Source organism: Pectinophora gossypiella, chromosome 20 (genome assembly GCF_024362695.1).
Source record: "Pectinophora gossypiella chromosome 20, ilPecGoss1.1, whole genome shotgun sequence".
Lineage (NCBI taxonomy): Eukaryota > Metazoa > Arthropoda > Insecta > Lepidoptera > Gelechiidae > Pectinophora > Pectinophora gossypiella.
The window spans coordinates 12,672,401-12,687,818 of record NC_065423.1 but is presented as its reverse complement, the minus strand read 5'-3'; the positions used below and the strand labels follow the sequence as shown (position 1 = coordinate 12,687,818).

General features: G+C 41.7%; 1 protein-coding gene across 1 annotated transcript in view; it reads left to right on the top strand.

Annotated features, from left to right (window-relative positions):
- LOC126376336 (phosphatidylinositol 4-kinase alpha) overlaps nt 1–7,235 on the top strand; it is a 41,637-nt gene extending 34,402 nt beyond the window's left edge. The window contains exons 29-40 of the mRNA XM_050023668.1: nt 69–250; nt 1,160–1,289; nt 1,663–1,842; nt 2,868–2,988; nt 3,279–3,466; nt 3,694–3,760; nt 4,053–4,174; nt 4,736–4,924; nt 5,620–5,742; nt 6,107–6,230; nt 6,420–6,579; nt 6,878–7,235. Of these exons, the coding sequence (XP_049879625.1) occupies nt 69–250; nt 1,160–1,289; nt 1,663–1,842; nt 2,868–2,988; nt 3,279–3,466; nt 3,694–3,760; nt 4,053–4,174; nt 4,736–4,924; nt 5,620–5,742; nt 6,107–6,230; nt 6,420–6,579; nt 6,878–7,103 (1,812 nt within the window). The 3' untranslated portion in view covers nt 7,104–7,235. The remainder of the gene's footprint in view (nt 1–68; nt 251–1,159; nt 1,290–1,662; nt 1,843–2,867; nt 2,989–3,278; nt 3,467–3,693; nt 3,761–4,052; nt 4,175–4,735; nt 4,925–5,619; nt 5,743–6,106; nt 6,231–6,419; nt 6,580–6,877) is intronic.
- The last annotated feature ends 8,183 nt before the right edge of the window (nt 7,236–15,418 follow it).

Below are 15,418 nucleotides of genomic sequence, written 5' to 3'. Positions count from 1 at the left end.
GATATTTTTATCACTGTCACTGTCGATTGTCATAATAGTTTTGACCCCTGTAATTTTTATACCCACAGGCGGTAGAAATCGAGTTTCTAGTGACGTGGCACAACCCTCACAGCCGGCCCGAGCAAGCCGTCCCAGGCGAAGACAACATTGCGACATGGCGCTCCAAGCTCAACACGGAACGCACGTGGCGCGACTATGCCAAGCTTGCCTGGGCCATAAGCCCCGCGCTCGCTGTCTTCTTGCCGGAAAGGTGAGATATATATGTCGCGGCGGTGGGTATTTTAGAGTCAGATAGCTTGTCTCCTATGGTATGGCGTAGAAATAAACCCGTTAAATATCTTCCCTAGGTTGTGTTTCAAACAGTGATTCGATCAGAATGCAGTAGACGCGATTTGTATTCACGGCACACTCGTTCGTACAAGTCTGTAACAAATCTTATAGATTCTAATAATGGGCAGAATGTCCTTATACTCTTGTGGGAATTTTGAGGAAAGATTTTCTCATTCTTGGTCTATATCATAAAGTATTTTTTATGCAATATTTAAGCTTTCTAGGTTCACGAGTTTACTGGACATTATACTTTGCAAAAACGTAGCATGATTAAATGATATATCTATTGTCTCTTTCGTATTAAACTGTATACCGGCACTACGAAGGAGACAAATCCAGCCTCTTTTGCGTTACGTGATGTGTTTTATCTCTGTCGTGCTGACAAAAGTGTCAGCAATAAATAAAGATTTATGTTATGTTTTCAATATTCAATATCAAATGTTTTACAGTCAATCAGTGATAACGGCCTCCATGGTCCAGTGGTTGAGCGTTGGGCTCACGATCCGGAGGTCTGGGTTCGAATCCCGGTGGGGATATATCACAAAGTGGTTAGGATATTACAAGCCACTGTCCAAAAAGTAAGATGATCCGTGCTTCGGAAGGCATGTTAAGCCGTTGGTGCCGGTTACTACTTGCTGATATAAGTAAGTAATCGTTACATGAGCCATGTCAGGGGCTTTTGGCGGCTCAATAATAACTCTGACACCAGGGTTGATGAGGTCGGTAATTCACCTCACAATCCACACGATAAAAGAAGAAGTGATCCAAGATTTGATTCTTTAGGATTTCGCTGGAGTTGTCAGATTCTGCAATTCTTCTTCACTTCCAGGTTAAAACAAGAGAGCATAGTGCAAGAGATCCGCCGCAAGGTGCAAGCGCAGCCGACAGACGTCAGCCACATCCCGCAGGCGCTGAAATACCTGGTCACCACCGAGACACTGCTCAACGACGCCCATGAGGTCAGGTTTCAAAGGATTTTTGTTTCACAGCACTCACCTGTGTTTAAGGTAGTGTAAAAAGAGTGTTAAGAGAGTGTGTGTGTGTGTTGTGTGTGTGGAGAGAGCCTAAAAGCTAGATAGCAAAGCTCTTTTTACACAACTTTTGCGCCTTTTTACTGCCTCGAATTTTCCCACTTTGGGAACATTCGGGAACGGCACATCACTGGTCATAGCCTCACAGTTTTCTACACCAGATTTTCCAATATCCAGATAAAGTTTGTGCATGTGTGTTCTGAGTACTCATCTAGAATCTCTGAGAAATTATAATCACGTCGCTTTACTGTTTGGCGAGGTGCGATAGCTGAGAGTAATAGGATGGTCTGTGCCCCGGCAGCTGGTGCACATGATCACGTGGGCGCGCATCACGCCGGTGGAGGCGCTGTCGTACTTCAGCCGGCAGTACCCGCCGCACCCGCTGTCGGCGCAGGCCGCGGTCACGGCGCTTACTGCCTACCCCTCCTCCGCTGTGCTCATGTACATCCCGCAGCTGGTGCAGGCACTCAGGCACGACACGGTGAGCGATCCATCACATAGCACTTCTTCTTCTTCGTATCGTGTGTTTTATTAGCTGGATTACCAACCTCTTCAATTCCGGAGTCAGTGTTATTATTGAGCCACCAAAAGCCCCTGACATGGCTCATATAACGCTACTTACTAACTTATCAGTAAACAGTAACCGGGACCAACGGCTTAACTTGCCTTTCGCAGCACGGATCATCTTACTTTCGGACAATCTGGTGATCAGCTTGTAATGTCCTAACTAAACTAGGGATCATAAAGTAATGTACGAAGGTTCCTGAAATGATATGACTTGGTACTATCGGAATTCGGACCTGTAGCCTCCGGGTCGTAATCCCAACGCTCAACTACTGGACCACAGTGACCGTACAATATAACTATAATACGATAGCACTGGCGGCCTCTGACGCGGTGGCTAGTGGCTGCGGCAACAGCCTCATGGGTGGTTAAAAAGGCCATATCGAAATTAGCCATTTCAAAAGCATATTGCTATTTGCCATTTACAAACTATCATACAAACATAAGCTATACCCTAATTAGACCTCTGACTACTCGTACAGTACAATGTACAAGATGAACTAAATACCCTTCTTCGAGAGTTTTCTGTGTCATTTGCGCATGTAAAAATAAGAATGCAATGTCAAGTATGTAACTAGCAATATTGGTTTTTTAGATGAATTGCTTCAACGTGGCCTTTTTAGATCCCTTGTATACTTATGTTAATGCACTGACGACTGTACATGACCTAATAAGATCTGTTATATTAAAAGTCCAAATCAAATTCATTTATTCGACGAATTGTCAAAGATTGTAAGCCCCACACACGCGTTCCAAAAGTCCGGTGCCTTCTTTAGTCCCGTGATATGAGTCAGTCGATTAGTTAGAATGGAGCTTCATCCACCTGCGCAGGAGTGGATAGTTGCAGTCTGTGAACACGACAATGAGGTTTGAATTTCAAAGAGACTTTAGTGCTTAAGACCATAAAGTAATCGGTGCCTTAATGATATTCATTTCCTTCAGATGGGCTACGTGTCCGAGCTGATCAAGTCGTTAGCGAAGCGGTCGCAAGTGGTGGCTCACCAGCTCATATGGAACATGCATACCAACATGTACACCGACGAGGAGATGCACCATAAGGATCGTACGTACATATTTGCAATAAGCTAGTTTCCAACTAGTCAAATCAGTTACTTTTTACTAAACGTCAAAACAAGAAATTACTATGGAATTTGTATGAAAAAGCAACATGTGACGTTATAGAATCCACGTAGGGATATTTTAGGAGATAAATTCGCGGCGGGGAATCCGTGCCGGCTCTGCTACTCTTAGTACCGAAAGTGGCTGCAAGTTGTCTTCTGATAACTTGTAGCTCTTCTCGTCCCGTTAGGCGTTTTTATGTACATATGTATGTAATATGCCTTTTTCTAGTAGCTCTTTTCGACATCCTGGAGAGCCTGACAAAGAGCATAGTGGACTCGCTGTCGGGGCCAGCGAAGGCGTTCTACGAGCGCGAATTCGACTTCTTCAGCCAGATAACCAACATCAGCGGCATCATACGACCCTACCCCAAGGGCGCCGAGAGGAAGCGAGCTTGCTTGGAGGCGTTGAAGAATATCAAGGTAGGCAATGAGCACAACAACTAGAAGCTTGAATGTATGCAGCAGCACTGTTGAGTGGTCCTAAATTTTGTCATTTCTCCATACTGCCCAGCTCAAATTCCTGATAAATTGCCCATTAAATGTAGAGCAACGTGGAGTATATTCCGTCTTATGATCCGGGACCTTCACACACTGGACCACGCACTAGACCATAGAGGTTGTGCTCACTATGAAAACTCTTATTTCAGGTACAACCTGGGTGCTACCTGCCATCAAATCCAGATTCTATGGTCGTCGATATTGACTACAAAAGCGGTAAGATGTTTTTATCTGTGTTCCTTTGCCATAGGTTTGTGCCGAGGATTTTCTTGCAGCTTCTTTTCCCCGGTTATACAGGTTGTGAGAAGCTGAAGTAGTTTTAGGTGGATGAGACGTTCGTTATGTAAAAATTTACTATTCAAAGTGTAACTATGTTACCAACTGAATAAAGATATTTTTTTCTTTATTCTTCTTGGAGTCCAAGCACTTATCATGTTTGTTGCCCCTTGTTCTTCCCTTTCTTTCTTACAGAAGAGAATATTATATATTTAGTTGTGTTTGCCTTCAGGAACCCCGATGCAGAGCGCCGCAAAGGCCCCTTACTTGGCTCGATTCCGCGTGCGCAAGTACGGTATCGCTGAGATGGAGGCAGTCGCCATGGCCGTGGCTGCTGGGGAGGAACCGCCGGCAGTGAGCACACATTACTATTTTTTGACATGTAGCATTACGCTTGTGGGGAGGCTGGATGTTTGAGTCGTGTGATGTCAATTATCTATGATCCAAACGTGAATTCCAAGTCAAAGTGGACTTCAGTGGTTTAGACCCCGAGATTCGAACCCATGACACTAAGATGGATGGATAGTCGCGCATTATCTGAATAAGGCTAATCCGACGATTAGCTGATACCTATGATTCTTTTCTGAATTGTATGAATATAATATTGAATTCACTTCATGGGGGTTTCCCCCCCCCAAACCCCCCCCCCCCCTCTGGGCAACAAGTGGGCATGGGTGGCCACTGCAATTTTATGTATATGGGTTGTCTGCGACCTGGTGACCGTCCCCTGACATAAAATCTGGATCCGCTCCTGGATACACCACGTTGATGGATCTATCACGTTGGTCTAACAGAAAGCTCGGTGAGGTGCGAGTACTTAGTTCATCTTGCGATGGATGTACCTCTGCCTACCCCAACGGGGGCTATAGTTGTCAGCTTATGTTAATACTCGCAAATGAAAACTCCATTCCCCAGGAGGAAGGCAAAGACCGCTTCACGTCGATAGCAGCGGAGACCTGGCAGGCCGCCATCTTCAAGGTGGGCGATGACGTCAGGCAGGACATGCTGGCGCTGCAGGTCATCACGCTCTTCAAGAACATCTTCCAGCAGGTCGGGCTGGACCTGTATCTGTTCCCGTATAAGGTGGTCGCTACTGCGCCTGGGGTAAGTGCTATATTTGCAAACATACATAACATAAACAGACTATATACGTCACACTGCTGGGCACAGGCCTCCTCTCAATCAACCGGTATATTTTAGTATAGATTTATTCTTCTATCATGTATTGTGAGGTCAGCAACCCTGGTGTTAGGGCTAGCAACCATACTGATTGAATAGGTTGATTTATTTGTGTTCTTTTAACGAATATTTTCGTGTCCATCATTATTTTTGCGTCCGAGTAACGTGATCGGTTGTATTATATATTTTTTTAAATGTTTCTCTTGTCTTAGCTTAGATCTTTTCTTATATTAGGCGTTTGATAGCACACACATGCACTTTATATGGACTTAAAGCTGCGTATTCATTTTCGTAAAATTAGGTAGAAGACTGGGTCATATTCATAATAATAAATTATGATAAAATGCTGATTTCTACGATGTTCACTCAAGAAAAAGAAGAAAAAAGAAAGTCATAGAATTAAGAAACAATACTACGTATAGAATGGCAACTCCCCCCCCCGAACCAATTTGTATGGCGCGCTGAGCTCAACCCCTCTGTGTCTTACTTTTGTCGTAAATGGCCGTAAGCGGCTAAGGTGTAAGGGGGAGAGCATGCAGACTATGTCTCGCTCGCACTTACGTGTTAGGCGTTACGGCGGTGTGCTCAAGTTTAACTCAGTATTTTTGTGTATTTTCCAGTGTGGCGTTATAGAATGTGTGCCAAACGCGAAGTCACGTGATCAGCTGGGTAGACAAACTGACATTGGCATGTACGAATACTTCCTGAAGAAATACGGCGATGAAACCACGAGGGAATTCCAAGTAAGTATACTTTTTATCTGAAAATGAGAATGGCTTTCGTGGATACCTTTGAGTTACAAGTTGTCTTCTGATGATTTAGGGCTTTGGATTCTGGCATTTTCTGAGAGGATTGTGCTTGCGAGAAATGGTCCCTAGTGGGCAGATAGAAATGGTAAAACTTCACTAAAACAGTTGGCTCGACCATTATAGACGGCGATACGACTCACCACCTATGACGTTTGTCTAACAGAAAGCTCGGTGAAGCGTGCGTACTCAGTTCATTGCGATAGATGTACGCTTGACTAGCCCAATTGGGTAAGTAGTCGGGACCTTAGGTGGTGACTTATCTGTTACGCAGTACCTAATCTGTGATATTGTGTTGCAGGCGGCTCGTCGTTGCTTCGTGACGTCAATGGCAGCGTACAGCGTAGTAGGGTTCCTGCTGCAGATCAAGGACCGACACAACGGGAACATCATGCTCGATACCGACGGACATATCATACATATCGGTAATATAAACTTCTATCATAGAATAAGGAATACTACGTATAGAACGGGAACTCTCCGCTTCCTAACAGCGGCTGAGCTAGGTTTATCTAGGTTTATGGAAAATTTAAGACTCCTAGCACTTGCAGTTTCTGAGATTTCGTGATGATTGATTCAGTCAGGTACCTAATATTTACGGTTATTTATCTTAGATTTCGGGTTCATGTTCGAATCGTCTCCGGGCGGCAATTTGGGCTTCGAGCCAGACATCAAGCTGACGGACGAGATGGTGATGGTGATGGGCGGTAAGATGGAGGCGCCGCCCTTCCGCTGGTTCTGCGAGCTGTGCGTGCAGGCCTTCCTCGCCGTCAGGTACGTGCCGTGGCTCCTCTCACTAAGGGACCTGATGCTCACTGAACAATTTACTACTTTTTGGATTAGAAGTGTACTATACACCTCTACCTATATGTGACGTGTAGCGTGTGCAGCGGCGACAGGAAACTTGTATCTTACGTGCAATTTTCGCTTACACAGTTGGCTTAACCATTATTATCATAGACGCCGAATACGGCTCACCGCGTTAGTCTAACAGAACGTTCGGTAAGGCTTGGGTACTTAGTTCATCTTGCGATGGATGTCCCTCTGACTACCCCAATTTTCTCGCTTTCAGACCATATCAAGAAGCTATAATCTCGATAGTATCCCTCATGCTGGACACTGGTCTCCCCTGCTTCCGAGGACAGACCATCCGCCTGCTCCGGTCACGGTTCGCACCCAACTCCACGGAGAAGGAAGCCGCCGCCTATATGCTCTCCATCATCAGAAGTTCGTTCCTCAACTTCAGAACCAGGACGTATGATATGATCCAGTATTATCAGAACCAAATCCCTTACTGAATCCAAGGTACGTATAGGAGGAACATACCAACGGGATTCGATCGAAGTCATGTCAAGCCAGATTTTGTGCTGAAAATTATAAAATGTGGTCGCTCTCTGTGAGTTTCCCTAGGTCAAAATCGGCAGTGATGTGTCGTTAGCGGGATTTTCCGGTATTTAATAGTAAGGATATTAGCTGCCTTTATTTATAAAATTCTTCTTTCGTGTCTTATATCTGCCTAAAGGCTAGGTACTAAAGCTCTTTTTAGATAACTTTTGCGTCTTTTTACTGCCGACATTGTACCCACTTTGGGAACTTCCCAGGAGCGGCACGTCACTGGTCACGATTAGTGATTAACTGTAGGTATTTAGAGTCTTCTATGAATAGAATTCCATTACGGGTTGGAGGAAGGTGTTTTAAATCAACACACTCACAAACGCAGACCCCAGACTCATGGAATTGGGACGTCGGTTGTAGACGTTCTGTCCTTCAAAGTGTTAATATTAGCATATCCTATATTTCTTCTTAGATCCAAAGACTAGAGATTTAGTCTGTTGCATTTTCAAGGAACATTATTGTTTCCTTAAGCCACCGAAATATCAAGAGCCGTGGACCTCACGGTGGCTTGTACTGAGAAGGTTTCTTTTAAATTGGACCTTTAACCTGTTTGACTTATTCTTTCAGTTTTTTCTCTTCTAGTTTATACTTATTAAATGATTATTTCTTTCCAACAGTAAAGACTAACTGCATCATAATTAATTTAAGAGCTACACTCTTGTTAGTGTAGCATTTTCCATGTTACTTTTATAGGGAAAAATAGGGCAGTAGTTTTCCTCTTGCCTTCCGCCCGCAGTAATCTGTCTGACCCGTGTGGGATGGCGCCCAGAGTAGTCTGTTTCAAAGCCTTACTAGGACTCCTGTCCTCCGCCTCTGAATAGTACTGACAGTTACTGCTGCCCTCTGTCAGGTTCCTGGCTACAATCCCGGTGACTTTCCCTTCCGTCCCGCATTACCGTACCGATGGCTCCCAACTCCGCCTCTGCAACCGTTGAGATCTTCACCGGTATCTCTGGGTAAGGGTTCTACGTTATACCCCGAAGATCTGGGTCCCTATCCGAACTCAGGCACCTTCTCACTCCGGTCTACTGAAGTAAGAGGCGCCCACCCCCGCGGCAAGGGCGCGCCGTACAGGAATTGCCCCAGTGGAGGGCAGAGAACTCAGGGCAGATGACTCTCTCTCTAGAAATATCTTGGAATAGTAAAGAAACAGATTGCTTAGAATAATATGTCATAGACTGCCAATGCAAAACATATTTAAAAAGCCAATCTTACAATAAAATAAATAAATCAATACGAAAACTCTGTACAGTAATATAGCATAGCATCACGCCTGTATCCCTGAATGGGGAAGGCAGAGGTGCAGGTGTGTGGTGTAGAGGCGCGTCAGGTGTGGGAAAATTGAACAAATGAGTAAAAACATTGTCTTTAGTCAGTTATATAGTATTTTTATTAACAATTTCTGTTGGGCTTATTCTAAAATGGAGGTAAATTATGTAATTAGTAATTTAGGTTTACTAATATGTATTTGATTGTATTTAATTTGGTTGAAACGATATTGGTGTCGATTTTGGCAACCACCAAGTTAGCATTAACTTAATTTGACAGAACTGAAAGTAGCTCTATCCCTTTCTTGCACGTCTTCTGTTGTGTGGGTGTGAGGTGGATAACCGACCTCATCAATGCAGTACTTGGATGTTTCAATATGAAAAATTCCTTGCGAAAAAAGTTATAAACATTCTTAAACAGCCTCCGTGGCCAGTGGTGAGCGTCGGGCTCACGATCCGGAGGCCCCGGGTTCGAATCCCGGTGGGGACATATCACAAAAATCACTTTGTGATCCCTAGTTTGGTTAGGACATTTCAGGCTGATCACCTGATTGTCCGAAAGTAAGATGATCCGTGCTTCGGAAGGCACGTTAAGCCGTTGGTCCCGGTTACTACTTACTGATGTAAGTAAGTAGTCGTTACATGAGCCATGTCAGGGGCCTTTGGCGGTTCAATAATAGCACAATCCACACGATAAGAAGAAGAATAAACATTCTTGAATGAAAAACTACCTTTTTTGCCTTGATTTCTTGTAGATTTGCCGCTAATGGCGTTAACTACTTAACTGGATTGAAACTAGCGATTATGTATAATATTGGTGCTGATTTTGGAAAATAGTTGTTTGACCGTCTTCAAAATATAAATACTTAATAAAATAAAAATATTTTATTTCAGACTAAGATTGTCCATAAGATGTTAGTAGTTACACAAACTTAGTATCTATGTTAGTTAGTAAATAAGGCAATAAACAAGTTTAGGCCCCTTTACCGATTTACGCGCTTATGAACGTGTAAGTCGGTAAAGCGACGTAGAACAGCCGAGTCCATAAAAATATATGGCTGTCCTTTTCTTACAATAAGTACAAGAAAGAGATAGAGCCAGTTGCTTTTTATCGTTGGCAAGATAAATGCCAAAATCGGTACCATTATTCCCTGTTTTCTCATTGTGAAAGTGTATCTAATTAAATATTGAAATAATGTATCAAAATCTATTTTCCATTGTATAAATAGATGAATGTTAACAGTATTATTTTTGAAATTAATTATTAAAATTATGGCTGGACATATTGATTATATAAATATAATTATTATAACCAGTAGTTTCTGGGTATCAATTGAAGTTACCAATATACTGACATAAACAAATAGACACAAATTCGCTAAAAAGATTTTCTTAAACAGCGTCCATTTCGTGTTGTAAATACGTTTACATTAATTTATGTAGATAGTGGTGCTAATTCCTGTAAACACCATCTAATTTTATTCTAAGTTATACTTGTCATTTTCTTATCCGCTGAAAAAGAAAGGGACGGGTAATCGACAGGCATAAAATTTATGGAATACACGTCAATTTTAAGCAGAAATCTAAAACAACCGTGTAAAAATTTTACATCGGTTTTACATTTTACACCCGACAGAGTTAAGTAGACAGCACGTCAAACGGATTGCATACCAGCGAGATGCCTATTTTATTCGCCCGGGTTATTCATTCATTTACTCATTCTTCCTAAAATTACGAGCTGTGAATCATCAGTCCCTTTCCTTTCTGGCGGAGAAGAAAATGACAGGTATAACTTAAAATAATATTAGGAGGTGACTGTAGGAATCGGGGCCAGTATAAGTTTGTTCCCTTAATTAAGATGTTATGGTTGTTCAATACAGTGCAATATCGGTTGCAAGATGCGCCGCGAATACTTTTTTACAGAGATTGGTTGTCTATTTGTTATACGAGGTCTATGTAGCAGTAGAATGAGGATAAAAACTAGAAACTCAAATGTAGGCGGCAGCACTGTTGAGTGTTCCTTAATTTAGAGAGTTATCCATACTGTCCAGCTAAAATTCTAAAATTGCTATAAAATGTGGAGCAACGTCGAGTATCTTACGTTTGAAGGATGAGTTACGAAAAAGAAAAGCAGCCAGTTGGAAAAAGGAAGTTTAAATTCATCATCAGCCCATTAACGTCCCCACTGCTGGGGCACGGGCCTTCCCTATGGATGGATAGGGAGATCGGGCCTTAAACCACCACGCGGGCCCAGTGCGGATTAGTGGTTCTTAACGACTGCTTAACGTGCCTTCCGAAGCACGGAGGTCGAGATGAAAACTTTTTTTTTGTGGTCATCCATCCTATGACTGGCCTTTGCGAAAGTTGCTTAACTTCAACAATCGCAGACCGAGCGCGTTTTCGAGATAACTGTCAGCTTAAATTAAGAATAAGTTTTTCTAAGTTTTCTTCATTCCGATCTTTAGGGAATGAATATACCACTATGATTTTGCAGTAAAACTGCGCAAAGGGTTATAGTGTAAAAAGATAACCTAAACAATAATGTTTGTTTGCTCAAATAGTATGGGGAATAGTCAAAATTTAAAGATCACTCAACAGTAGCGCCACCTAATGGGAGAAATAGGCAGTTTTTGTCTTCATTATTTTTTCCTCGAATGTAGGTACATTTTTGTCCTAACCATGGTATAAGAAAACCAGGTATGCTCAAAAGTGACAGCTAACATTTTTTTTTTTTTTTTGGTTTGGTTTTCCCCGAAGGGTAAGGCAAAGGGAACTATGCCCATACAGCCATGTCTGACGTATTTTTTTTTCTTGATGATTAATGAAATGGTGAAAGGTGATGAATGATGATGATGAAACCTAAGCCCCCACCCTCGGAGTAGACTCCTACTCCGAACCCCAAACGAATTAACTCAAAAGTCCGCATAAACTTTTGAGCTATGAAGCGGCTTCCTAGCACGAAGCGAAAATAGGCAGACACACTTTGTTTATTGAATACTCCAATGTAATAACACTCGCGAATGTCTTCCGACTAACTTAATGCGATCATTAACCACAAAACACCACTTCGTATTAATTATTTAGATTATTCAATGAAGAAAGCAACTGTCCCGTTCCCGTTTCCCGCTAAAAAGCCTGACAGCTAACATTTCAAGGTTAGCCCAGCTGACGTCACCCACCCTGGGTTGCCATTTCATAAAAAAATTAATTACCCACGACCAATTTTTTTACATTTATTTTGCAAGGAAATTTCGACCTTTTAGTAAAAGATTTACTTACAGTTTTAATGATTTTTATATAAGTGACAAGTAATAGTAGTAATTCACTTAATTTTCAATAATAAAATTTACGTTCTTAGAATGTTGGAGATACCAATGTAATGGTAACACTTACGTCATCAGAGGGATAGCAATGGCGGCTTGTCATAGGCGTAGGATTGAGCATACCCGGTTTTGTTATACTATGGTCCTAACATAGAAGTATCCACACACATTTGTGATAACATCTAAGCATGTGCCTGAATATTTTATGTTAGGTAAAATATACGAATCTAATAAATGAAACGTAAACAAAAATAATTGGAGAAATTAAAACTTCTACTAGATAATAATTGTGAAAGTTATTAAATTCTTTTCATTTATTTATTTATTTGGGATAATTTAGTAGTATTAACTATTTTGTCAGATATTTTTTGTATATTTGGGTTTTATTCTAATAATATTCGTATAATATTTGCAAAAACTCTATTGTTTGACTTACTATTTATACATTTTGTGTTGTTTTGGTGCTCCTCATGCGACTAAGATGTAACACAAGTAATTCGTGTATCTTAACTATAAATATAAAGAGTTTTTGTACTTTGACCGAGGATTCCTGTCATAAAAATGCGAGTAAAAAGTATCAAAATACATCATGAATCAATCATAATGGTCTCGTATAGTCATGAGCAATAATGTACCCACTTTAGGACTCTGTCGCAATAACATATTTGACATTTAGTGAGACTTACAGTTAAATTTGTCTAAAATGTTAATGTGACATGGTACTAAAGTGTATACATATTAATGCTCATGACCGAACAGGGTTAGTGACACCTTATCGAATACTGAGTGGGCTGTTTCAGCTCATATTCAGCTCATCAGTGGTAATGAAAAACACTAATATATTAATGGATTTTTCGACGGAAAATTAATTCTAGTATATACATGCATTTATACATTGTTTGAGGTTTACGCGGTTATTATCATAATCAAAACACATAATACCGGGTTCTTACCGCTTTAATCAGGGATATGAGACTCCCGATATCAAAATCAATAAATGTAGAAACAAGCGACAAAGAAAGAGGGTAGAGAGATATATGTTTGCCCGTAGAAAATTATGGATATACCTACTCCACTCCAATTTCATCAGTCGTCCCGTGATCATGGCACTTGCAACAGTGTTGAAATATCGGGAGTCTCATATCCCTGATTAACGCGATCTCTTCCTATCGTGTGGTTGTGAGGCGGAATACCAACCTCATCAACGCGGTAAGAACCCGGTATTATGTGTTTTAATTACTAATAAAACTCCGGAACAGTTATAGAACGCACTATGTATTATCGTTGCACGGGAAGAGAGATTAAGATAGGTATTATAAAATATAATTTTATTTAGTGTTGCCCAATATGATATTAACTCAGAATCACGGCCTGAATCACCCCTCTCAATTTTTGGTGCGGTGTCATTATCATCCTGTATTTTTCTAGCACGTTGCCAGTCCAGTGCCCCCAACGTGGGGGCACGACAAAATATGATGGCAAGTCCGTGCCCCCACGTGTGGGTCAAGGGGTTCATACAACTTCGAACTAGGTTTTCGGGCTTGGACGACATGATGATGATGAGTTACATATAATAACATACGAATTCGACATTATCTAAGTTGGACTTACCGGGTCGAAAAAAAACTTTGTATGGGGACTGTGAACGTGCTAGTAAGTATTTCAATAATTATGTTCTTAAATGTAACTGTTTGATATTAATGTAATTGCGTTGTTTGTTGGTTATTGTTCTGTAAGTAATATAGGTGCTACAGTGTCACACGTTACGTATCTACATTCCTCATTCTTGTTGTTGTTCAATATACTGTGGTAAAGGTGATAATTGTTTGATTGAATTGTTTTATTCATCATCATCATCAGCCCATTAAAGTCCCCACTGCTGGGACACGGGCCTTCCCTATGGATGGATAGGGAGATCGGGCCTTAAACCATCACGCGGGACCAGTGCGCCTTCCGAAGCACGGAGGAGCTCGAGATGAAAACTTTTTTTTTGTGGTCACCCATCCTGTGACCGGCCTTTGCGAAAGTTGCTTCTACAATCGCAGACCGAGCGCGTTTACCGCTGCGCCACCGAGCTCCTCAATCAGTTTTATTCACCATCGCTATACAATGAGGGACTTTCCAAGCTACCTTCACCAGAAACAATATAGATGGTGGTCTACAGGCGCCTTCCTTTACATAACACATAACATAAACAGCCTATATACGTCCCACTGCTGGGCACAGGCCTCCCCTCAATCAACCGGAGGGGGTATGAAGCATACTCTACCACGCTGCCCCACTGTGGGTTGGTGGAGGTGTTTTTACGGCTAATAGCCGGGACCAACGGCTTAACGTACCTTCCTTTAACATTCTAATTTCATGGATAGCAGACATATGCATCTTTTATCTATGTTTTTGGGTATAAACGATGACCATTTTTATTACACCCAGGCATAATTACATCTTCCACCTATTATTATTCTAAAATAAAGAGAAGCAATATAGGTAGCAATATAATTCTATATGTCATCCAAATATCAAGCAACAAAAAATTGAGTGTCCCAATAATCCTGTCTCCTACAAGACTTTAGAGGAAGATCTACGCTGAACCGGCGTGCGTGTATGAAACGATTGATGAATGTGGAGGAAGCAAGATAAGTACCTATGTCAGGAGCGAAGCAAATGGAATTCTATAGTCTGCTTACCTCGGTGGGAAATATAATAAATAGTATCTCAATAATCCTGTCTCCTACAATTTGATAGCCAAGCAAAGATCAATCGACTTCTTCATAATTTGATTCAATTTTGCTTGACTGTCAAATACATAGTACACGCGTTCTTCGCTTGTATATCTTTTATTGTTATGCCGGTATCTGCACCGAAAAAACAAATTAAGACCCACGAAAGTAATATCTATCTTCGATAGCAACGAAAGGTAAGTCCGGTCGCTTATCAACCATTATCAAGTTAGCGCACATCGACATAATAAATTGAGTATTACCTGATATATCTAATCTAGAATTATAGGTCAAGTGCCTGTTGTTACTTTGCCCTAATATTATATATTTTAAACGTGTCTTAACTTATTTCATCATCACCAGCCCATTAACGTCCCGTGGATGAATAGGGAGATCGGACCTTAAACCACCACGCGGGCCCAGTGCGGATTGATGGTTATTAACGATGATGCTAATGCAGCCGGGACCAACGGCTTAACGTGCCTTCCGAAGCACGGAGGAGCTCGAGATGAAAACTTTTTTTGTGGTCACCCATCCTATGACCGGCCTTCGCGAAAGTTGCTTAACTTCAACAATCGCAGACCGAGCGCGTTTACCGCTGCGCCACCGAGCTCCTCCTTAACTTATTTAGTTAACACCAATTAAGTGCACTACCTGGTGTTGACTAAACACCGGTTGGTGGTTAGTTTGGACAGATAGATGGGCGAAGGATAATAGAATTGAAAAAGCAGTATATAAAGCGAAGGTTGATGGCAACGCTGGGAGAGGAAGACCTAGAATAACTTACATTGACCAAATTGGAGATGTCCTTAGAAAAGGTTTAGTACGATCTACTCTGAACCGGCGTGCGTGCATGAAGCGATTGATGAATGTGGAGGAAGCAAGAGAAGTGTGTCAGGATCGAAGC